The following is a 24,694-nucleotide window of genomic DNA, read 5'->3' as shown; positions in this document are numbered from 1 at the left end:
CCTCGCGCACCCGAGCCGCACTTCTTCCCCCGCCCGACGCCGTGCCCTAACTGCACACACGGCGGTTTCCTTCTTCCCTCATCTCTAGCGACGCTGCCCTTCTCCACACCGACACCTCTGCCCTAGCCACCCGGCGCCGCACGACAGTGTCGACGCCGTGTTCTTCTTGGCCGATTCGCCACCGTCGGCCACCAGATCTCGGTCCTTCTTCCGATTTGCCGCCGCGTGCCCTAGCCGAGCCTGCCGACGCCGCTGCCTATCTAGACCGGAGCAGTGTTGTCCTTAGCCCTAGTTCTCCGGCCGACTCCTCCTCGAGCCCGAGCCACATTGCCGAGTACTCTTTTCCCTCCGTGTCATCTGCCCTAGTTTGTATTCGGCGCCACTGTAGCGCCGCGCGGTCGAGTTCGTCTGTGCCCTAGAACCGATCTGCCCATCTCCGGCTACTCAGGTTAGTGACTTCACCTGAGTTTTATTTTCAGCAATTTCATGGGCTGTGAGGCTACAAATGAGTGTTTGGGTTTGGTTTCAGATAGGAGCAGGTAGTGCTGAGTTCTTCCTCTATTCCAGCCGGAAGAAAAGGGTCGATTGGGGGTAAGTGGTTGGAATAATGGTTATGCATTAGTAACTGGATCTAATGTTTAGCTGTTGATGTATCGATGTTCTTTAGGGTATATTGTTTTGGAAATCCACAGCTCCGACCTCGCTCCAGTCAGGGCTACTGCTGTGGATCACCGGCAGACCATCCGGATTTGGGTGAGTCTAGATGCTATTTCATTTTTATAAAGGATGATCAAGTGTAGATTTTAATTAGGGTTATGTTTGAATTAAATTTAAAATGGAATATATGATTCATCATGTTTTAGATGAATGGGTAATTGGACTTAGGTTTTGGATTTTTTAATCAAAGGGTGGATTGAGGATTAGATAACTAACCCTAATTGATCGTCAAATTTGTTTAGACAGGATGATGGTCATATGATTTGGGTTTTTCCCTAATTTAGGGTTAGAGATTTTTATTTAGCTATTTATGTGAATTGTAGCTAAATAAAATATATTACATTGGTGGCACAGGACTTTGACGCGAGACGAGTATCTCGGAGTCAGATTTGGACCATTTTATCGGAGGCGGGTACTTTTGACTTATGTCATTTGATATACATAGTAGTGAATTTAACAAGTTGCATTAATTATGTTCCTTATTTGTTTCGGTTAGTCACTACCCAATACCTGTTATATGATTGATTGATTGCTTGATTTGCATCTCATGTATACTTTACCTGCTTATACATGTTTATAGGGGTAGTGATATACCATACTTTACCATGTTCAGGACCTAGGTTTTATACCTTCTGTGTACCTTTGATTTGATTTGATTCGTTGACCTATGGTGCACTTTTATATACACATGGATTAGGTCAGGATATTTTATGGTTAGTGCCATGCACCATTTGTATGATTGCATGCTGTGCGATAGTCCGCTCCATTATTGTTGAGCACATCGCCAGTTACATGGATCTGCACACACCACCACTCATGGGTTAGTGGTCGATTCAGGCAGAGTGTGTTGCAGCAGGGACTCTGTTAGGCACGGTTGGTCCGCTCATGGGTAATGTGACACAACGTGTTATCCGGCAGGGATTCCTCCCCGTCATCGTGTACCGGGAGTTGAGAGCATTGCGCTCCCCCATTTATGATTTGGGATAGGAGGATAGGTGTACTCCGACAGCCATTCATCAGGAGCAGTGACTTCAGAGTGCACGATTGTCACAGCCCTACCCACTCGGCCTCACTATTGTGTGAAATGATCGGTAGCGTCGGGGGTGACGGGATCATCGTTGGCATCATATCGTGATGCATTTATTGCTATGTTTGTGTTCTTTGCATTTATATGTTGCGTATTGTTTGGATACCTATGTTTGACATCATACGGGATTTCCATCACTCTCGGTTTGTCCACCTGGTCCTGGTTAGTACAGTTCTCTCCTGTTTACTTCAGATGCATTTTTATCTTTCTTATATCAGGAGACTGTACGCATGATTAGTGCTAGGTGTTAATTCCTTACTTTGTATATCAGTTGTACCTGCTGAGTGTTGGACTCACCCCGCCTCCATTGTTGTTATATTTTCAGGTTGAGGCTGTCCGGAGCAGTTCCAGTCGCTAGTCCCCATCTGCACGTAGTGCTAGTCCTCTGCTGGTCTTGAGTTGTTATTTTATCTTAGTTTCTCTATCAGACTTTGTTTTTAGTCTTATATTGTTTTACTTATGGATATTGTATGGATTCTTATCGTTTGATGGATTTTTGGTATGATTTGGATTTATTCTACTACATGCCTGCCTGAACGGCAGAAGAGGTGAGTTCATAGGATTTGAGTTTTACGAGTGTAGTTGAGTAGGGTTGATTTTGAGTCATGGTATTACTGCCTTGGTTTGCTTATATTTATATAAACTGCGTGGTGATGGTTTATTTACATGTTATTATTCCAGCCGCATGTGGCTGAGGTATATGAGGATGTAGAAAAGTTTCAGATTGTTCGCCGTACAGGGGAGATGCTGCCGAAATTTTCTCAGACAGGGACTCCTCCGGGGCGTGACAATTTATTTGGTATCAGAGCCAAGTTTACGAGTCAAACTGGGCATTTTCGGATTTTCGTTATAGTTGTGTTTCGGATTTCCGTTTCAGATTTATATGGATTTCCGACGTTTTCTCGTTCGGAATTTTGAGGTCAAAAGTTGGGGACTGGACAACGACGGTACATCTCCAGACGGCATATAGGTATGATGTTTAATTTCATAGTTTGACACTTGTAGTAATATTTTGAGTCAGGTACAGGTATACGATCTTAAAAGGTTCTAGTTGTGTCATTTGAACAATAGATGCAACTCAGATGAATTTGGGATACATTTGGCTTGTGAAGGTAGGTCCATTTAGTAATGTAGTTCATAAGAAATTGAGACATGTACACTGTTGCTCAGTGCATGTCTGATTAAATATTTCCAGGATAAGGGTACTTAGGAACTCCTATGCTCCTATGATTTAAGATCAAACCGCTGATTAAATATTTGTATTGTACTATCGTAGAAATGGTCCCAGCGTTACATTGATCTACATATTTTCTAGCCATTTCACCACTTAAAAACTAGTATAAAGGTTTAGAAGCAAGGATGAGTAACCTTTCCTGAACTGATCGTGTTGCCGTAAACTGGGAATTGAATTTTCCCAGTAAGTTTTGGGGTAAGGTTTAGGCACTGAACTTGGATGCGGCACCAAACTATATGAAGCCTTTGGTAAATATTTGAAATGTTGTCTGATGTGGCCACAATTGCTTACTTACTTGGAGGTTGAGGCCTTCCTCCAAGTTGTCTTCTGCTTGATATGAAGTCATTGCAGAGACCGCACTAGCAGATTCTTAGTGGCAATTCCTAGCTGGACATGCAACTAAAATTCTATGGTGAAAGGAATTTGTTGCAATTAGTAGTACGAAGTATTAAGAAAAAAAAATCAATAAAATAATTTCAACTACAAGGGAGTTATTATACATCATATTAAAGTAATCCATTCATTTGTTTGTACTAAATAGAATTATAATCTCGAGCTTAACATAATTCAGGACGTTTGTCTTTGAGTTCTACTCTACAACCACACAATAATAAACATTCAAATTAATAGCTATCCAGATTTACTCCATAAATAGCATCTTCATCAAAAGAAACTCTTATTGAACTATAGATTCCATATCTAGCATTTTTATATTTTGAAACCTGATGTACTTGCAATTTCTATCTTAGGATTGCTACTGAATAACTTATCAAATAAGAGAGAGTAATTAATTTCCTAGTAGTATTTAGTAATATTGATAGAAAATGGGCCTACAACAAACTTGGAGAATAATATGCTGTATCAAGCTTCCTAAGATAAAAATTTGATCACACCAAATGGATGATAAACTGATAAGAATACTTGAGTCATTTAGGAGGAATGCATTCTATGAATCTGATACCAGGGAATCAGGCAACTCATATTGCATAAACTCTAAATGGATATTTTAGAAAAACTAAAAGAATAAAGCATCATAAAGTGTTATCTTAGAGAGATAGTGATGTTTGCTAAGTTCGATCTTATCCTTAGCATAGATAGGCTATCTGCATATCATGCCACGGGTGATTGCCAGATGAGGGTGGTCACATTCTGACTTCCGAACCAACTCTCATGGGATTTCACTGTCATCAGGCATGATGACATATCGACTATTTCGGCGCTTCAGGCTTAGAAGCTGCTGTCACATGGTTGTTAGGGTTTTCTGTTATCTTTGTTTAGTACTGAGGACAGCAGTAGTACGCAGCTCTCCGACGTTCCTATAATCCGGGAGTACACAGATGTATTTCCAGAGGAGCTACCAGGTTTGCCTCCCAGAAGGCAAATGGAGTTCGCTATTGAGCTGATTCCGGGGATCGCACCGGCATTGAAAGCTCCTTATCGTATGACACCAAAAGAGTTGAACGAGCTGAAGGTTCAACTCTAGGAGCTTTTAGACAGGGGATTCATTCGTCCTAGTGTTTCCCCATGGGGTTCACCGGTATTATTTGTCAAGAAAAAGGACGGCACTATGAGGTTATGTATTGACTATAGACAGTTTAATGCAGTTATCGTCAGAAATAAATATCCTTTACCACGGATCGAAGATTTGTTTGATCAGCTCAGAGGTACATCAGTGTATTCTAAGATTGATCTACGATCCGGATATCATCAGTTGAAGGTCAGAGACTCAGATATCCAGAAGACAGCTTTCCGTACGAGATACGGTCATTATGAGTTTTTGGTAATGCCATTTGGGCTTACCAATGCTCCAGCGGTGTTTATGGACTTGATGAACCGCATTTTTCTGGAGTATCTGGATAAGTTTGTTATCGTTTTCATTGATGGCATATTGGTCTACTCGCATTCCAAGGAGGAGCATGCACAGCATCTTCGTATAGTCTTGGAGACTCTTAGACGGCATCAGCTGTACGTGAAGTTCAGCAAGTGTGCATTCTGGTTATCCTCGGTCAGTTTTCTGGGACACGTGGTTTCTAACAGAGGTATTTCAGTTGATCTTCGGAAGATCGAGGCTGTCACCAGTTGGGAGCAGCCGAAGTCAGTTCAAGAGATCCGCAGTTTTTTGGGATTGGCCGGATATTACCGACGTTTTGTCGAGGGTTTCTCACGTATTGCTATGCCGCTGACACGCCTTACCAGGAAAGGCGTGAAGTTTAGACCAGCTTTCAGGAGCTGAAGCGGAGATTAGTGTCGGCTTCAGTTTTGGTTTTACCTTCTGGAGAGGACGGATTTGTACTCTACACCGACGCTTCTCTACAGGGTTTGGGTGCTGTTCTGATGTAGCACGGCAGAGTAGTCTCTTATGCTTCTCGACAGTTGAAGGAGCATGAGAAGAACTACCCAGTTCATGATTTGGAGTTAGCTGCCATCATCTTTACTCTGAAGCTTTGGCGACATCATTTATATGGTATTACATTTGAGATTCTCACAGATCATAAGAGTCTCAAATACATTTTTACCCAGAAGGAGCTTAATCTCCGACAGAGGAGATGGATGGAGTTCCTGAAGGACTACGATTGTACCATTAGCTACCACCCGGGGAAAGCTAATGTGATTGCCGATGCACTCAGCAGGAAGTCCAGAGGGACTTTGGCTTGCCACCGGACTTCAGACACGGATTTGATTCAGGGTTTCTCTGAGTTAGAACTTGAGGAGCAGGGACCGACAGAGCAGGGTATTCTTATTACTATGGTTGCTCAGTCATCGATCAGGACGAGGATCCGAGAGGCACAGGCTGGTGATCAGCATTTGCAGTTCATTAGTAGTCAGATAGCTTCCGAGCAGACCGAGTTTACACGAGACGAGGAGGGTGTTATATACTTCCGAGGCAGATTATGCGTACCTCAGTCTCATCCGGTCTTACAGGAGCTACTTCAGGAGGCACACCGTTCTCGATTTGCGATCCATCCAGGCGGGACCCGTATATATCGAGACTTGAGGCGTTCCTATTGGTGGAACGGCATGAAGAAAGACATCGCGGATTTCGTAGCTAGATGTCTTGTTTGTCAGCAGGTGAAGGCTGAGCACCAGAGTTCTGCAGGATTACTTCAGCGGATTCCTATTCCTGAGTGAAAGTGGGATCACATTACTATGGACTTTGTGGTAGGGTTGCCGAGGACACGACGAGGTCACAACGCGATTTGGGTAATCGTTGATCGATTAACCAAATCCGCGCACTTTTTAGCAATTCGGAGGACTGATCCCCTGGATCGATTGACAGATCTGTATTGTCGGGAGATTATCAGACTACATGGTATTCTGTTGAGTATCATTTCGGATAGAGATCCACGGTTCATGTCTCGTTTGGCGCGAGTTTGCGGCGACTTGGGCACAGCTCCGTTTGATCTGACTTTCCATCCGCGAGCAGATGGGCGGTCGAGCGGACCCTTCAGACTTTAGAGGACTGCTGAGGTCGTATGGATTTCGGAGGCAGTTGGGAGGACCATCTGTCGTTGGTAGAGTTTGCTTACAACAACAGCTTTCATTCGGCTATCCAGATGGCACCGTTTGAGGCGTTGTATGGTAGACCTTGTCGGACACCCGTCCTCTGGGATGAGGTTGGAGAGGCCCAGTTGTTGGGACCTCATAGAGTTCAGCAGGATGCAGAGTTAGTCCGTACTATCAGACGGAGGATATCAGAGGCGCAGGATCGCCAGAAGAGTTATGCTGATCGGAAACGCAGACCACTAGAGTTCTCTGTTGGCGACCATGTATTTCTGCGAGTTTCACCCACGAAAGGAGTGAAGAGATTTGGCCTCAGAGGTAAGCTAGCTCCGCGGTACATTGGCCTTTCGAGATCTTGGAGAGGATCGGAGCGGTAGCTTACCGACTGGCACTACCACCGTCCCTGTCAGGTGTTCACGATGTATTCCACGTATCGATGCTGAGGAGATACGTGCCCGATCCGACGCATGTGCTGGCAGATATTCCAGTTCCAGTTCAGCCTGACATTACATATGAGGAGGTTCCGGTACGGATTCTCAACCGGAAAGAGCGTCAGTTGCGGAACAAGACTATCCAGCTTGTTAAAGTCGGATGGCAGCATCATTCGGACGAGAAGGCTACTTGGGAGCTCGAGGATACTATCCGAGCTCGATATCCCCATCTTTTCACTTGAGGTATGTGATTTAATTTACCGTTCAGCATTTATACTCTATATCTGTTGTTAGTACTTGCTGATGGTAGATAACGAAATTTGGGGACCAAATTTTTATTAGTGGAGGAGAATGTAAAATACCGGAAAAAGGCGAATATTAATAAGGGAATTTTCCGGAATTTTTGAAAAAATTTCGGGAATTTTTCGGAGCTCGTATGGACGAGTTTACGGGGATAAAAACAGGGTCCGGAAAAGCCTGTTTAGGCTACCCTGTTTAATGAGGAAAAGTTTTAATTTCTTTTCCCTTTTTCCTTTTTCCTTTTTCTTTTTCTTGTTTTTCGCCGTTCCTTTTTCCCTCTCCCTCGCGCACCCGAGCCGCACTTCTTCCCCCGCCCGACGCCGTGCCCTAACTGCACACACGGCGATTTCCTTCTTCCCTCATCTCTAGCGACGCTGCCCTTCTCCACACCGACACCTCTGCCCTAGCCACCCGGCGCCGCACGACAGTGTCGACGCCGTGTTCTTCTTGGCCGATTCGCCACCGTCGCACACCAGATCTCGGTCCTTCTTCCGATTTGCCGCCGCGTGCCCTAGCCGAGCCTGCCGACGCCGCTGCCTATCTGGACCGGAGCAGTGTTGTCCTCAGCCCTAGTTCTCCGGCCGACTCCTCCTCGAGCCCGAGCCACATTGCCGAGTACTCTTTTCCCTCCGTGTCATCTGCCCTAGTTTGTATTCGGCGCCACTGCCGTCTCTCGACTTGAACCAGCACTGTTGTCGCCTGTGCCCTAGCGCCGGCGGTCGAGTTCGTCTGTGCCCTAGAACCGATCTGCCCATCTCCGGCTACTCAGGTTAGTGACTTCACCTGAGTTTTATTTTCAGCAATTTCATGGGCTGTGAGGCTACAAATGAGTGTTTGGGTTTGGTTTCAGATAGGAGCAGGTAGTGCCGAGTTCTTCCTCTGTTCCAGCCGGAAGAAAAGGGTCGATTGGGGGTAAGTGGTTGGAATAATGGTTATGCATTAGTAACTGGATCTAATGTTTAGCTGTTGATGTATCGATGTTCTTTAGGGTATATTGTTTTGGAAATCCACAGCTCCGACCTCGCTCCAGTCAGGGCTACTGCTGTGGATCACCGGCAGACCATCCGGATTTGGGTGAGTCTAGATGCTATTTCATTTTTATAAAGGATGATCATGTGTAGATTTGAATTAGGGTTATGTTTGAATTAAATTTAAAATGGAATATATGATTCATCATGTTTTAGATGAATGGGTAATTGGACTTAGGTTTTGGATTTTTTAATCAAAGGGTGGATTGAGGATTAGGTAACTAACCCTAATTGATCGTCAAATTTGTTTAGACAGGATGATGGTCATATGATTTGGGTTTTTCCCTAATTTAGGGTTAGAGATTTTTATTTAGCTATTTATGTGAATTGTAGCTAAATAAAATATATTACATTGGTGGCACAGGACTTTGACGCGAGACGAGTATCTCGGAGTCAGATTTGGACCATTTTATCGGAGGCGGGTACTTTTGACTTATGTCATTTGATATACATAGTAGTGAATTTAACAAGTTGCATTAATTATGTTCCTTATTTGTTTCGGTTAGTCACTACCCAATACCTGTTATATGATTGATTGATTGCTTGATTTGCATCTCATGTATACTTTACCTGCTTATACATGTTTATAGGGGTAGTGATATACCATACTTTACCATGTTCAGGACCTAGGTTTTATACCTTCTGTGTACCTTTGATTTGATTTGATTCGTTGACCTATGGTGCACTTTTATATACACATGGATTAGGTCAGGATATTTTATGGTTAGTGTCATGCACCATTTGCATGATTGCATGCTGTGCGATAGTCCGCTCCATTATTGTTGAGCACATCGCCAGTTACATGGATCTGCACACACCACCACTCATGGGTTAGTGGTCAATTCAGGCAGAATGTGTTGCAGCAGGGACTCTGTTAGGCACGGTTGGTCCGCTCATGGGTAATGTGACACAACGTGTTATCCGGCAGGGATTCCTCCCCGTCATCGTGTACCGGGAGTTGAGAGCATTGGGTCCCCCATTTATGATTTGGGATAGGAGGATAGGTGTACTCCGACAGCATCCCGTCCAATCGGTCACTCATCAGGAGTACTGACGACAGAGTGCACGGTTGTCCCAGCCCTACCCACTCGGCCTCACTATTGTGTGAAATGATCGACTGGCGTCAGGGGTGACCAGGATGCATCATTGGCATCATATGCATAATGCATTTATTGCTTGTGTTTGTGTTTGCTGCATTTATATGCTGCATATTATTTGGATACCTATGTTTGACATGCATACAGGATTTCCCTATCACTCGGACTGTTTGTCCTTATACCCAGGTCCTGGTTAGTACAGTTCTCTCCTGTTTACTTCAGATGCATTTTTATCTTTCTTATATCAGGAGACTGTACGCATGATTAGTGCTAGGTGTTAATTCCTTACTTTGTATATCAGTTGTACCTGCTGAGTGTTGGACTCACCCCGCCTCCATTGTTGTTATATTTTCAGGTTGAGGCTGTCCGGAGCAGTTCCAGTCGCTAGTCCCCATCTGCACGTAGTGCTAGTCCTCTGCTGGTCTTGAGTTGTTATTTTATCTTAGTTTCTCTATCAGACTTTGTTCTTGTATTGTTTTACTTATGGATATTGTATGGATTCTTATCGTTTGATGGATTTTTGGTATGATTTGGATTTATTCTACTACATGTCTGCCTGAACGGCAGAAGAGGTGAGTTCATCGGATTTGAGCTTTACGAGTGTAGTTGAGTAGGGTTGATTTTGAGTCATGGTATTACTGCCTTAGTTTGCTTATATTTATATAAACTGCGTGGTGATGGTTTATTTACATGTTATTATTCCAGCCGCATGTGGCTGAGGTATATGAGGATGTAGAAAAGTTTCAGATTGTCCGCCGTACAGGGAGATGCTGCCGAAATTTTTCTCGGACAGGGACTCCTCCGGGGCGTGACATTATGACCTGCATCCATCTCCCTCTTTAGAAAATTAGGTACCTAACTTAACTTAGTTCCCTCTTTAACAACATCAAAAATGGGCGTTCCAAAATAAACTAGGTTTAACATAGTATTTGATGCTTCTATCAATCAATAGTCGACTATTGCCCAGTGTCGGTATATATGAAAGGAAATTAATAATTTGTCTTAATGCTTAAAAATTTATCTTAAATTTTATAAAATTTAAAAAAGTCTAAAATTCTAAGAATAGATTTATTACATGGGAGATTAACTCAAAAAATCATATTAATTTTTTAAAATTTGGCATGTGGCCACGCAACAATGGTCAACCAATATAGAAATTTGAATCCAATTTATAATGGCTAATCATCCTAGGGATTTCTGAAGGTTAAGAACAAATTTTGGCAGCCAAAATAAATTAAATTGAGTTGATTAGGTATTTCTTAGGTATCAAGTTCTTCCAAACCTTCTTAATTGTACTTTATCCCTTAGAAGCTTGAAAAATAAAATTATGATTAGTCTGCTATACTCTAAATCTTCCTTGCTACAACTTGCCTTTTGATTACCTACTAACATGTTTAAGTTGTTTGAAGCAACCAAAAACTTTTCTGAGACAACCTTACGTGTTTCTACCCGATCCCTTAGTCTTACATTCTTAGCCTCTGTTTTTCTTAACATCATCCTTAGGACATGAATAACTTAGCTTCTAATGAGGCTCCCAATTCTTTCATATCTAGATATTTATTTCTAACTTTAATGATCTAAATAATATGGTTAAAAGTAATTGCATCATATAATTTTTTAGAGGATTGATTCATGACCTCACTTACTCATTGGGAATAGTTCCCCCTTCACTAAGGCTCCCATGACTTTCTTTATCTAATGAGGAACTGACGTTGTCAATTTATTTGCCGTCTATTGCCATAAAGGCAATACTAGCCTGTGATGCATCTCTTCATCTGATGCTTTTGATGCGGACGTAGTGTCATCCCAGGTAGCTTTCAGATTGTGCACCTTGAGTTTTTGCTCAACTTTGACCTTTTCTTTACCTTTTTTTTAATCAATTTTGGGCATTTGTCCTTCATAAGATCTTTATCACAATTAAAGCATCTTACCTTTTTCTTCCTTAACTTCTTGACCTTTTGCTATCAAAGTTAAAAAATTTAAACACCTTTTTCATTTTCTTTACTAGAAAGGTCTCTTCATTGTTATCCATGGAAGAAGATTTTGATAGAGACCATGGATGTTTTATCAGGGTTAAATTATGCGTAAATATCATCTCTGTTGCTAAACCTAGAAGTTTAGACTAGCGTAATTCCATAGTAGCAAAAAAAAGAGAGATCTAAAGTAGTTACCTCAAAGTCCTTTAACATATAATAGGAATCTACGATGTGACATTCAACTTTTCAACTAATTCTCCTTTTTCCAACTTCAAGTTATTGGTTTGGCTACTCAAAAGATCTCTTTTTAGCTAGTTTTGCCTCCAAGGTACTTTTGTGTAGCTCCACCAACTTATCCCACAAAACTTTGGCGGATTGGGTAGGCTCTAATCCGATCAATCACGTCTACAGGTAGGACACTCAAGATGTGGAACTTGGTTTTAATGTTGGCCATGTACTCTTCTCATTATTTCTCAGTCCATTTGTGATCTTCTAGATAATCTTCGTCTACATCGATGGACATCTCAAAGTCATATTTCCTTATTAGCATAAGATCAAAATTGATACGAAAAAATATCTCCATCCAACATTTCCATAAAAAAATTCTCTTTCAAATCTTGGTGGATGAATGCTTGCTCCAACCATCCTTTTGATGTTCTAGACTCCTTCACCTCCTTGCTCAATCAATGGTTAATCATTTCAAGTGATGTGCTCTAATACCACTTGTTAATGTGATTAGATCATAGAAAGGGAGGTAGTGAATAGAAATTGTGCCTACAAATAATAAACATTCTCTTCTCTACGATCCCAGCAAGCTAAAAAAAAATCAACAAGATGGAAAAATAATAAAACACACACATGCAATACTATAGAGTCCTAGGAAATTTACATGGTTCCACAATCCCCACAGCCTATAATCCATTAGGTGTATCAAACCTAAAATCCTCTATATTTTCTCCTTTCGATAAAGTGCCAAAGGTGGAAAAAACTTCATTTAAGATTGTCATAATAGGTACATGAGGTTAGCAATAAAGGTTAGGGTTCTGACAATGAGGCTCAACAAGTCAAATTGTTGTTTGTTTATTGTTATTGTGCTCATATCCTTTGAACCCTATTTTAAGGCCTCTTTCACGAATTATTTGTTGACACGATTTTATTGACATGACACCTATCAATCGACTAATCTGACTGATTACTTTAGCTCATGGCCAGCAAGGAGTTGAACACTTGCCAAAGGTAAAGTCTTGGAGGAGTAAACTCCAAGTAAGAAAGAAGTCAGGAGTGAACTCTGAGCAACAAGAAAACTCCAAGGGAGTGAACCTTAGGTGATGAGAAGTCTTGGAGAAATGAACTACAAGCAAATGAGCATAGTAAGTCAAGTAGATTAAGTACCAGGCATGTTTTGCATGGTGTTTGCATGAATTGTCTTGCAGGAAGCTGGACTAGACAAAGACTAGGATGACCAGAGCTTGTTTGAAGATCGGACCGCATTTAGGCAACCCAGATCGGTTCGGGAGATTAGACCCTGTCCAATCGATCAGACCAAGTTCCAGGCGATCGGAAATCACAAAAGTCATCCTAATCCACAGTTGAAGAGGATCGAGTTTGCAACCGATTTAGTGGAGGTTTAGACGCCCAAAAGAACTTCCTGATCGAACAAGTGTCGATCGAGCTCTATAAAAGAGGAGTTGAGGCACTTGCTTTAGACATCAACTATCATCAAAGCAATCAATCCACTCTTGCTCTCTCCTCTAAAAAGTCCATAAAGCTCTACTCATACGATCTGGGAAGCACTAGGAAGAGTGCTGCGACATTCAAGGCTTCCAACCCGGATCGTCATTTTGTTTGTATTCTTTATTATGTGCTTTTACTTTTAATTATCTTTGTGATTGTTCTTGATTGAATCTTTGTAAGAGTTTTCTCCATCGTCGAAAGATTTCTGGAAAGGAGAAAAGCCTAGTGCTCACATTTGAGATATAGGTGGAGTAGGGACCCGAGGTTGCTGAACCACGTTAAATCCGATGTGTGTTCTTACTTTTTTTTTAATTATTCCATTGCGTAACTAACTCTATAGAAAAAGAACGATGAAAAAGTCAGACGTTGCGTAACTCTCGAGTGTCAAATTGATCCTACAAATCGGTATCAAAGTAGGAGGCTCTTCACTCGATAATAGCCAAAGGAGCAGGTTAGAGATGGTGTTGTACAAAGAAGGGGGGCAACACCTCTCAACCTCTAATGTAGAAGAAGAGGAAGAGAGAAAGAGATCGCACGGAGCAACAAGGCAAAGACATACAAAAGGAGAACAAATACGAGGAAGAAGAAGAGGAAGAAGAAGAAGAAGAAGAAGAGGAAGAAGAAGAGTTACCGTGGTTCGGCAATATACCTACTCCACAAAAACGGCCGAAGCTTTATTAGAATTCTCTCTACACAAGAGAATCATATTCAATGATTCTTGTGATTGTTGTTATATAATAGGTTTACAATGATCCTTATAAATAGTGCATAAATCCCAGAGCCGATAAAATCGTAACATAATTTTGTTATGAAAATTCGCAACAAAATTCTGTTATGAAAAATCGTAACAGAATTCTGTTATATAAAATCGTAACAGAATTTTATGACGAAAAATCTTAACAGATTTTTCTTCCATAGCATCCATCGCATTGGCCTTTTATCCAAATATGAGTCACCCGTCAACAATCTCCATCTTATAAAATATTCACCCTTCGAAGAACACAACTATCTGAATAAAGCTCCATCTGGATTTCTGGGTCTGAGCTTTCTTCCTCTAACATCTAGAGATATGGATTAAATTCAAGTATTCAAGTTGAATTTTCTGCAGTGTGAATCTTCTCAAGTTGAATTTCTCCGGAAGCAATCAACTCTCTGATCTTGTGAAACCTCAAATCAATGTGCTTAGTTTTGGCATAATACACCTGATTCTTCACCAAATATATAGCACTCTGACTATCGCATAACAAATGGAATTCTCGAATAAGAAGTTTATATTCAGTAACCATTAGGTTATGAATTTAAAGGTCAAGAAGACAAAGTTATAAAATTGAAAAAGGCTCTCTACGGGCTAAAGCAAGCACCAGGGGTATGGATTAGCTGAATAGACAGGTACTTACAAAAGAAATGTTTCATCAAATGTCCTTATGAACATGCATTATACATTCAGAATAAGAATAGAGAGATTTTAATCGTCTGCCTATAGGTTGATGACTTGATCTTCACCAAAAGCAATCCAAGTATGTTTGGAGAATTCAAAGAAACGATGAGGAATGAGGTTGCGATGACTGATATGGGCTCATGGCATACTTACTATCTGGGCATCAAAGTGAACCAAAGGGGAGATGGAATCTTCATCCCACAAGAGGGTTATGCGAAAGCGATATTAAAGAAATTCAAGATGGATAACAGCAAGCCCATAAATACCCCAATAGAATGTGGAATCAAGCTATCAAAGCATGATGAAGAGAAAGTGTTGACCCAACATTTTTCAAGAGTTTCGTTGGAAGCTTACGATACTTGACATGCACAAGGCCTGATATTCTTTATGGTGTTGAACTTGTTAGGCACTACATGGAAGCTCCAACTACCAACCATTTTAAAGTTGCTAAGAGAATTTTGCACTATATTAAAAGCATAATAGATTTTGGGTTGTTTTATTCATCATCTAACAATTTCAAACTTGAAGGATATAACGATAGTGATTGGAGTGGAGATACGGATAATTGAAAATGTACGGATTTGTGTTCTTTATAGGAGATATAACTTTTAGTTGGATGTCGAAGAAACAACCTGTTGTCATATTTTCTACTTGTGAAGAGGAGTATATGGTTGCGACTTCGTGTGTTTAACATGCTATTTGGCTCAGAAATTTGTTGAAATAGCACAAGAAAAAGGCAACCAAGATTCGATTTGATAACAAGTCTGCGATAGCACTAGCAAAAAATTCAGTCTTTCATAATAGAAGCAAACACATCGATACGCGCTATCACTTTATTAGAGAGTACATCATAAGAAAAGAGGTATGAGTGGAATACACAAAGTCTCGAGATCAAGTTGTTGATATCTTCACCAAGCCACTCAAATTAAAAAAAAATTATTAAGATGCAAAGTTTGCTTGAAGTTGCAAAATCAAGTTTAAGAGGGAGTGTTGAAAATTAAAATTGATTTTGTGATATTGGAATAGCGTAGCGTATTGAGTTAGTGGACTCATGATGTGACGAGTAATGGTACTAGTGGTGGTATATATTCAATGTATTTGCATTAATAGAGTTAGTGGGAATAAAATAGTAGAGTTAGTGGTTTATGTTATTAGCAAATAAATATGCTAGTTGTTTAGGAATGAGAAATATTGAATTTTTGAGGTTCACGTTTCCTAGTTTTTTTCTCTTCCACATAGTGCAATTCTTCTTCCTAAACTTTTTTATTTGGCACAGTTGGTACTTGCAAGTGATGTTATTGTAATAAATCATGGAGTTGATTCCCAACGTATGTGAAATGCATCACAAGAACCATGTAAAGGGCCACTGTGTTGGGTAAAGTCCCGTGATTTATCTTCTTTCAAAATCGTATGGGATAGTCTTGAAGGAGCTCCGGAATGAGAGTTATCACATTTTGCTGCAATCAACCACCAAAGAATTATTATATTGTAAGATCCAAATACCTAATATAAAAAAAATTAATCACCAAAGAATTTACCTTTCTCTCTTAAGTGTCAAATATCACCCCACCATAGTGGTAAGAAAAACCTTATTCAACTTTGTATACCTGGATTAAAAAAAAAAACTTCGCTACTAGATATCAGTTTCTTAATATTCTCATTATAATATACAACACATCATTGAGCTCAGAGGTCATCTTTAGGATCACTTTACACTAGCTCTTGATGTCTGAAATGGTTGAGTTTCATAAGAACAACTTTTTCCCATTTTTATATTCTTAATAGTTATGCAGTAACTCCATATTGGAGCATACATGTCTAGGATACTAGTATCGATCCACCACCGTCTTGAGTTTGAAACCATCAGATTCACTTCTAATACGACAACACATAGGTGTATATCAGACAACTTGTTCAAGATTTCATCCACCAGATTATCATTCAATTTCTCCCATGTGTGTTCTTAGTTTTTTTCTTGTTTTTATTATTCCGTTGCGGAGCTAACTCTCTAGAAAAAGAACAACAAAATAGTCACCTCCTTCTAGCATTAGATTGATCCTACACAACGTTCACCATATACATTAATCAATTATATTTTGCCATTTGTCCCCACAAGTGTGGTGCAGTGGTAAAGCTAGGAAATGATCTGGTCAGTAGCAGAAATTCATCCAACATCAAAGGATGATGTCGAAATCTTTTCCTCGCTTTCTTCTCATGACATGTCGTAATCGATCTGCGAAGAATAACACATGTCAAAGGGCTCACTAGCAGTTACCTAGGTTCCTTCGATGCCTAAGTCATATCCCCAAAATAGTATAATAGAAAGGAGATAGAAAGCAGAGTAAAGTAGAAGAGCTAGTTGACAAAATAATGAAGCATATGAGATTGTAGACCCCCTAGAGCATCCCCTCCCCTTACCTTATATAGGGAGAAACTGCTTACCTTATATAGGGAGAAAAGTCCAAGAGACGCACCTTATGGAGAGAAGCCCAAGGGACACACCTCTTTAAAGGGTGCCCTTTAACTACTATGTCCCTTCATATTGGTAACCGCTATGTCCCTTCACATGCTAGGAGGTCAGGAGGTTGGATCAGATCGGTAGGTCAGATCAAATAGGCAGGTCAGATCGGATCAACAGGTCAGATCGGATCAACAGTCGGATCGGATCAACAGGTTAGATCGGATCGGTAGGTCAGATCCACCCGACATATTGGTAACCGTTGTACCCCTTCACATGCCAGGAGGTCAGGAGGTCAAGAGGTCAGATCAGATCAACAGGTCGGATCGGATCGGTTCGGCTAGTTGGAGACTGAGAATATTTGCGTTGACCAAGTCCTGAAGCATGCCACATGGCATGTTGACCAACTCTTGCCACATGACCCATGTCATCTCCACCGCATCAGGAACAATAAGTGGACCTAGATTCGAATCTCAAATGGGATGAATATCTTAGAAGCCAATTTTGAGTGTGCATAAGTTATCAGAATTTATCAAGTAGGTGAATTAGGGACTCTTAGATTAGACGGACAACTATCATATGGCACACAAGGGCAGATCTAGGTGAGGGCTGGAGTGGGCTGAAGTCCTCACCAAGATCTGTCAGAAAGAGGAGAGAGGAGTTACAGTTGTTCTCAGTCCAGCGATGGCGTGAACGAAGCCACGACCAGTGTACAAAAAATGAAGAAGAAGTTTTCCTTCCTTTTCTTTGTTCTTTTATATATATATATATATATATATATATATATATATATATATATATATATATATATATATATATATATATATATATATATATAGAACACACAAAGGAGTTAGTGGATCGATCCACTAACTCCTTATAAAATTAAAAAAAAAACAAAAGTCATCTTATTAACTTTGCAACCGGTAGGCTGGAGCCAAATATGTACCAAGTGTTAATCAATATTTCAATAAATAATAGTCTAATAGTAATTTTATAATTTATTAATTTAGTATTTTTATCATTTTTATGCTGTCCAATTGAGCTTTTTTGTTATTAAATATATTTATTATGTTGCAAAAAAATTATGCAGAAATTATCTCTAGATCGGCCCCGCACGCACAGCCATTGTGCGTCGCAGCAGCCGACTACGGGAAGCAACAAAGTCGGCGTGACTTTCCAGCTGCGACGCAATCTCAAGGCAATTCCACTCGTCAATATTTTTGGACCGACCGTTTAATCCAACGGCACAAACCCAAAAAATCAAAAGCACAAAAAGCAATAACTGGAAACCGACAAGAAGCGTCACCGACAAGACACAACAAGAAGAGAAGAGGAGAGAAGTATCTTACTGGGGTCGGTGACTGTCACTGTGGCGGTGTCGGCAAAGTCGCAGGCACCGGGAGCGGCATTGGAGCGCTGGTAATAGCTGTTGAAGGCGTAGGAGGCATGGGCCGCCAGGGAGTTAGGGAGGTAACACAACCCGCTGGGCTGCACCGGCGCGCAGTCCGCCACCCCGGACCCGCACGCGTAATCCAGTGCCGTTTGCAGTGCCTTCGCCCCCGCCCCGCTCCGAGCTATGCACCATGTAGCTGCTGCGCTTGCAACCCCACTCCTACTCGAGCTGCTGCTGATCATCAGTATCCCGGTCACGGCCACCGCGGCCGCCATCACCACCGCCCACCTCCGCATCTCAGGATTGCTTCCTGGAAACAGCCTGCGATGCGAGCGGGTGTGTTCACTTTTCCTTGGGCACGGCAAATCTTCCCATGCTCTGCTCTTTTGCTTTGTGCCTTTGCCTTTCTTTTATTATGCCCATACTCCGCGTTTTGAACGGCGCCAGACGACCTCGTGAGACGTGAAAATGAATCAGACGGTGGAGATTGTCGTTGCTGCTGTCTTTTGCGAATTCCTAAATGCATAAAATTGTAGAAATTTTCTAATTTTCTAATTTAAAGATTACTCTATACTTCTCCATCTCTCTCTCCTCCACAATCATATAGCCTTCATCAATCATCCAAGAATTATCCTATAAATTAGCACAGTTGATATTTACAATGATGTTACGGTAATAGTTTATAGAGTCAAGATCGTCTCAAGATTCTATGAGACCTTATGCTAAAAAATTTAAGTCCTTAGTAATCTTTTTTTAAATATAAAATTTTTTTTCATCCTTTTTCATTCGGACTTAAGACTTTAATTTTTTTTTTTAAAATAAATTTTTATATAAAATCTAGTTTTCTAATTTTTGAGATGTAAAATTATTAATTAAATTTTTATATTCAAGTTTTGATAATAAATTTTTTTCAATTGATAAAATTGCTAGATTATTTAATCTTTCTACATTGCTGATCGTAAATAAGATTTTATAAATTTTAATTTTGAAAAACTTCTTTCAGCTGAAGCTACACTAACAGGTATAATTAATAATATTCTATAATTTATCCATGCATTAGGAAAAGAATTTAATTTTTTTATAAGGTTCAATACCTCAAGTGCGATTTTTAATTCTGGATTTATTATTTCTTTTAAAACTTTTAATTCTAAAAATAAATCTAAACCTTCAATATCAAATAACATGTCATGTGTTAAAAATTTTTCAAGATTTAAACATTTTATTTTTAAAAAATTATCATCAAGTATAAAAAATTAAAATTATCTTTATATATTTTAAATTGTTCAAATCTATTTTGAAGTTAAGAAATAACATAATCGATAATATAATTAAAGTAATTAATTTTAAAAGATTCTTCATGTGAAAGCTTCACCCCATTAATTTTATTCTCATAAAATCGTTTATTTCTTCTAATTACAGTTTTTCACGAAATTTTGGTTCTATATTCATTTCATTTGCAATCTCTTTAGCAGAAACCACAGTAGATATAAATATATTTTCTCTATAATTATTTTAAAAAATAAGACCTTTTAACTTATCTAATGCAATAGCAATGTTCATATCTTTATATTGTAAAGATTTACTAATAGTATTAATTGCAAATAATATATCATATCAAATAACCATATCTAATAAAAATTTAAAATTTTCAAACTCATATGTTGCTAAAGAATTTACTTCACTTTTTGTTTTAGGATCATCACTAGTTTCTGCAAATTTATATAAAGCTTCTCTTATCTGTGGAGCTTGATATTTTATTGCTTTAACACTTTCAAGATGGCTATCCCAACGTGTTTGTGATAATGGTTTAAGAGTTAAATTAGAAACATGATCTTGTAAAATTTTCCATCTTTTTGTAGAAGAAAAAATAATAAGTAAATACGTTGTATCATACCAAAAAATGTTATAGCACTAGGACAAGAATTAGCCATATCACATAGTACTAAATTAAAACTATGATAATCACATGGTGTATAAAAAGCTCTAAAATTTATATCTAACAATCTCTTTTGTACGTCTTATTGTTTACCTTTCATATTAGCATCATTATCATATCCTTGTCCTCTTATGTCATTTACATCTAGTTCAATTTTCTTTATTATTAATAAGCGTATCAAAAAGACCTTTTCTATCATCTACTTTTAAAAATTTTATAAAATATTCTTCTATTTTGATTGGACTTGTTAAAATATCTACACATCTTAATATAAGAGAGATTTGTTCTTCATGACTTATATCAGCAGTACAATCAAGTATAAATGAAAAGTATTTTGCTTCTTTTATTTTTTTTAATTATAATATTGTTTACTTCTTTTCCTAATATATTTATTAACTCATTTGGTGTATTATGACCAAGATAATGATAAGGTGTTCTTGCATTATAGGATCAAATTTTGTAATTATTTCAATTAAACCTAAAAAATTTCCATTGTTATCTTGATAAATTTTCTCATTTGTAATATCAAATTATTTTTTGCAATATTTTTAACTATAGCAATAATTCTTATTCATACATTATTCCAATGTTCTTTTTCCTTATTTATTTTTTCTTAATAAATTTTGATCAATGATTTTATTTGTAACCAATCTCATTTCAATATCAAACCAAATATTCATATTTATAATATGTTTACTGCTTGTTTCGTGACTTTTAAGTTTGGCACTAAGATTTTTCCAATCTCGACATCCTACATTTGCTAATTGAATTGTAATTGTTTTTTGACTAAATAATTTACAACAAAAGTAAAATAATTTATCTAATTATTTTGAATATATTAACCATTTTCTATCGTGTTTTTCTCCATTTGAAAATTTTCGAATGTAATGAATTATAAAAAAAATGTATAGAATTTTCATCATTTGAAAAAGAAATATTGATTTTTCTAATTGGATCTTTTTCAACTAATAAATCTATTAAATTGGTATTTATATTTTTTCCATTGTGCTGGATCATATATATATATATATTTTGAATAATAATTTCATCAATATCATTTAAAAAATTATCTTCATAATCTATTAAGTCATCTTTTTTTTCTTCTGAATTATAATTATTTTCTTTGTTAATATTAATATTTGATGAATTTGATTTGTGATCATTAGAAAGTTCTTGATAGATTTCTTTTTGTCCAAGTATTATCTTCCGGCGAAAATTTAATGAAATTTTCATTTAAATTTTCAATTGTATTATTTTCTGAGTTTTGATTTTGATTATTAATAATAAATCTATCAAGTGCATATTTTTTAGACGGGATAAATTCTTTTATTTTTCTTTTTTTTTTCATATGTTTCATATATCCATAATCATATTTTTTTTACAGACATATTTATATTAAAATAAAAATAACAAAGAAAATATAAGTCCCTACTATTTTATCAAAATAAAACTACTTAGATTTAAGTTAACAATAAAACCTTATTTATGCAATGTAGTTTTAATTTGATAATATTTCAAACTTCGACACAAATATAATAAGAAAATAAAAAATATTAAATTTAATTTGCATTGATCAATTTAAATAGTATATACTAAACTGCATTTAACAAGTATATAATAAATCAAACTTTACAGTTAAAAAGTATTAAAAATTTATGAATCATATTTTATGATTTTTTAATTGCATAAATCAAGTTTGTAATGTTAGTAATTTCCTTGCATTGAAAAATAAAATATGGAGAAAAAAATTTCATACAATTGCTTTTGCTAATGATTTATTTTCCAATGATATTTGGATTCATTCCATCTATAATTTATTATTTATATAAGACAATAAAGAATATTTTGATAAAGAAGAAAAGATTAGAAAAAATATTACCGGATGATCGAGGAAGGCAAAGAACATCTTCTGAGATTGAGAGAATCATCGACGAGGTGACAAGGGAGAAAAAAATACAAAGAATGAAATTTGAGAGAATCAGTGAAAATATGAGAAGAAGAATGGGAAGAAAAGAAAATGAAATTCGGATGTGCAAGACTAATAGCTTTAGATAGATATGCATATGAATATAATAATTATAATTAATATATCATTAATTAAAGTTTTATTGGAATTGATAAATGATTCCATTGGAATTGATAACTGAGTTAACGCGTGGAAATCGAAGAGGCACATTTGAAATGTAACGGTTTTGTCATGTGTGCATAATAAAATTTTAATTATTAAGTATATTTAATTTTTTTAATACTAATGGACCTCAATTTTATTAGAGCCCTAGGCATAAGCCTTAAAGGCCTATGCCTTAAGCCGAGTCTACGTAGGACCCATGCAAATGGCTAGGTGAAGTTCCTCGTGATTTACTTTCCTTCTAAATCGTATGAGATGGTATTGAAGAAGTTCCCGGAGTGAGAGTTATCACCTTTTATTACAATTAATTGCCAAAAAATTATCAGATTGTAAGATCCAAATACTTAATATAAAAATATAATCACCGGAGAATTAACCTTTCTTTATCAAGTGTCAAATACCACCCTACCATGGTCCTAAGAAAAACCTTCTTCAACTTAATAAACCTAGATTTTTTTTTAAAAAAAAATCACTACTAGACATTAATTTCTTAATATTATCATGATAATATACAACACATTATCGAACGAGATCATCTTTAGGATTAATTTACTCTAGCTCTTGATGTCTGAAGTTTCACAAGAACAACATTTTTCCATTTTTATATTCTTAAAAGTTATGCGTGACTTCACATTGGAGCACACATGTCTAGGATACTAATATCAATCCACCATCTTGAGTTTGAATCCATCATATTCACTTCTAAAACCAAAACATATAGGTGTATATCAGACAACTTGTTCAATATTTCATCTACTAGATTATCCTTTCAATTTCTCCTTAGCTTTTTGCATTATGAGGATTTGTAACTCATTTGATCATAATTATAGCATTTTGTAGAGATTTTTTTTTAAGGGCACCTCCTTTGGGTCCCAATTTTTCTTCTTTGTTGGAGTACTTGATGCTCTTCCTTTTGAAGCTTTGATTGTGTTCGACAACATTAGTTTTAGAAACAGATAGAGAGAATAATCTCTTATCTAAACTCTTGTTGTATTTCTCAATGTAAATTCTAAAAATGACTCCATCAACATTCATCTTCTTTCTTGTGCTTCAATCAATTTTTGAGCAACTTCCAAGCCGATGGCAAAATTTTCCAATAATAGTGTCAACTTGAAAATACTCATTCAACACCATTTCCATGGAATGCATCTTATACAAGAATACATAGATCTCTTGAACTTGACAAATCATAGATACATAGATCTCTTGAACTTATAAAAACTTTCATCTATTTTCATTTATATTTCCAACCATCACCAATAGTATATTATAACAAATGAGATCACAAACAAGATTTATAATAATAAAGTTACCAACATTTAGAAAATATGATTATCATAAGTGTTACAATTGATAAACATAGTTAGCTTTATTGACTATTCCTAAAGGTGATTGATCAATCCCACGGAAGTATCCCATAGGTCATCAGGGTACATCGGAAAGCGCACGCGGCGGGCAGTCCAAGAGCCCAACATCCTTTAGTTGCACACCCCATTTGAAGGAAAAATTCTTATAAATACGTCATAGTTGGAGATAGAACCGTAGGTGTTTGGGTGACAATCTGGATATCCCACCATGACACCATAGCTCCGAGGACTCATAAGTGTTACAAGAAAATAGAAGAGGTGGGTGCTTATGAGATAAAACCTTTAGGTTTTCTCTTGGCTTCAAGGACATTATATCTCCTAACCCCCAACTTGTTTATAAAATATGACAGAAAGTTGTCGCGATAAGATCAACAGATGTGTCCTAGTTAATTAAATAATTTAACCGACAGAGATTATTCTCTTCATGATTACTTTGGGGAAAATTGATAGCCCACCTCAATGAACTTGATTTTCACATAACAATTGGAACATAAATAGCTGCTAATTGTAAAAACATAGAGTAGTTATAGGTTCAACTTAGAAAGTTGATCCAATTGAAATCAAGGAATGGGCCGACTCCTCGATATATCCACAACTGAGTTTGTTTAGCAGGTCGGATGTGTGTCAAGTCGACTTTTGTCGAGTTGGTGGTTATCGGGCCGACAACACAAGGACTCCGGGGCACCGAATGAGAATTTGTTTGGCTCTGGTGAAGATTTCCAACGATGGTGAATTGGTAAAGAATACCTAAGGGACTGAAAAAAGATTAGAAGAGAGGCAAGGTGGACCTTGCCAAGTCCTCTCTGACGCTCAAGTCAAATTCTGAAGAAGAATTTAGAAAAAGTAGTATAGAAGTAAAATAGCAC

The 24,694-nt window shown here is 37.8% G+C and overlaps 1 protein-coding gene across 1 annotated transcript in view; it reads right to left on the bottom strand.

Annotated features, from left to right (window-relative positions):
• Window positions 1–18,797, bottom strand: part of LOC122045580 (PLASMODESMATA CALLOSE-BINDING PROTEIN 3-like) — a 65,897-nt gene extending 47,100 nt beyond the window's left edge. Inside the window, exon 1 of the mRNA XM_042605860.1 lies at window positions 18,354–18,797. Within this exon, the coding sequence (XP_042461794.1) occupies window positions 18,354–18,693 (340 nt within the window). The 5' untranslated portion in view covers window positions 18,694–18,797. The remainder of the gene's footprint in view (window positions 1–18,353) is intronic.
• Between the last annotated feature and the right edge of the window lie 5,897 nt (window positions 18,798–24,694).

Source organism: Zingiber officinale, chromosome 2B (assembly GCF_018446385.1).
Source record: "Zingiber officinale cultivar Zhangliang chromosome 2B, Zo_v1.1, whole genome shotgun sequence".
Taxonomy (NCBI): domain Eukaryota; kingdom Viridiplantae; phylum Streptophyta; class Magnoliopsida; order Zingiberales; family Zingiberaceae; genus Zingiber; species Zingiber officinale.
This window is presented reverse-complemented; position numbering and strand designations above follow the sequence as displayed.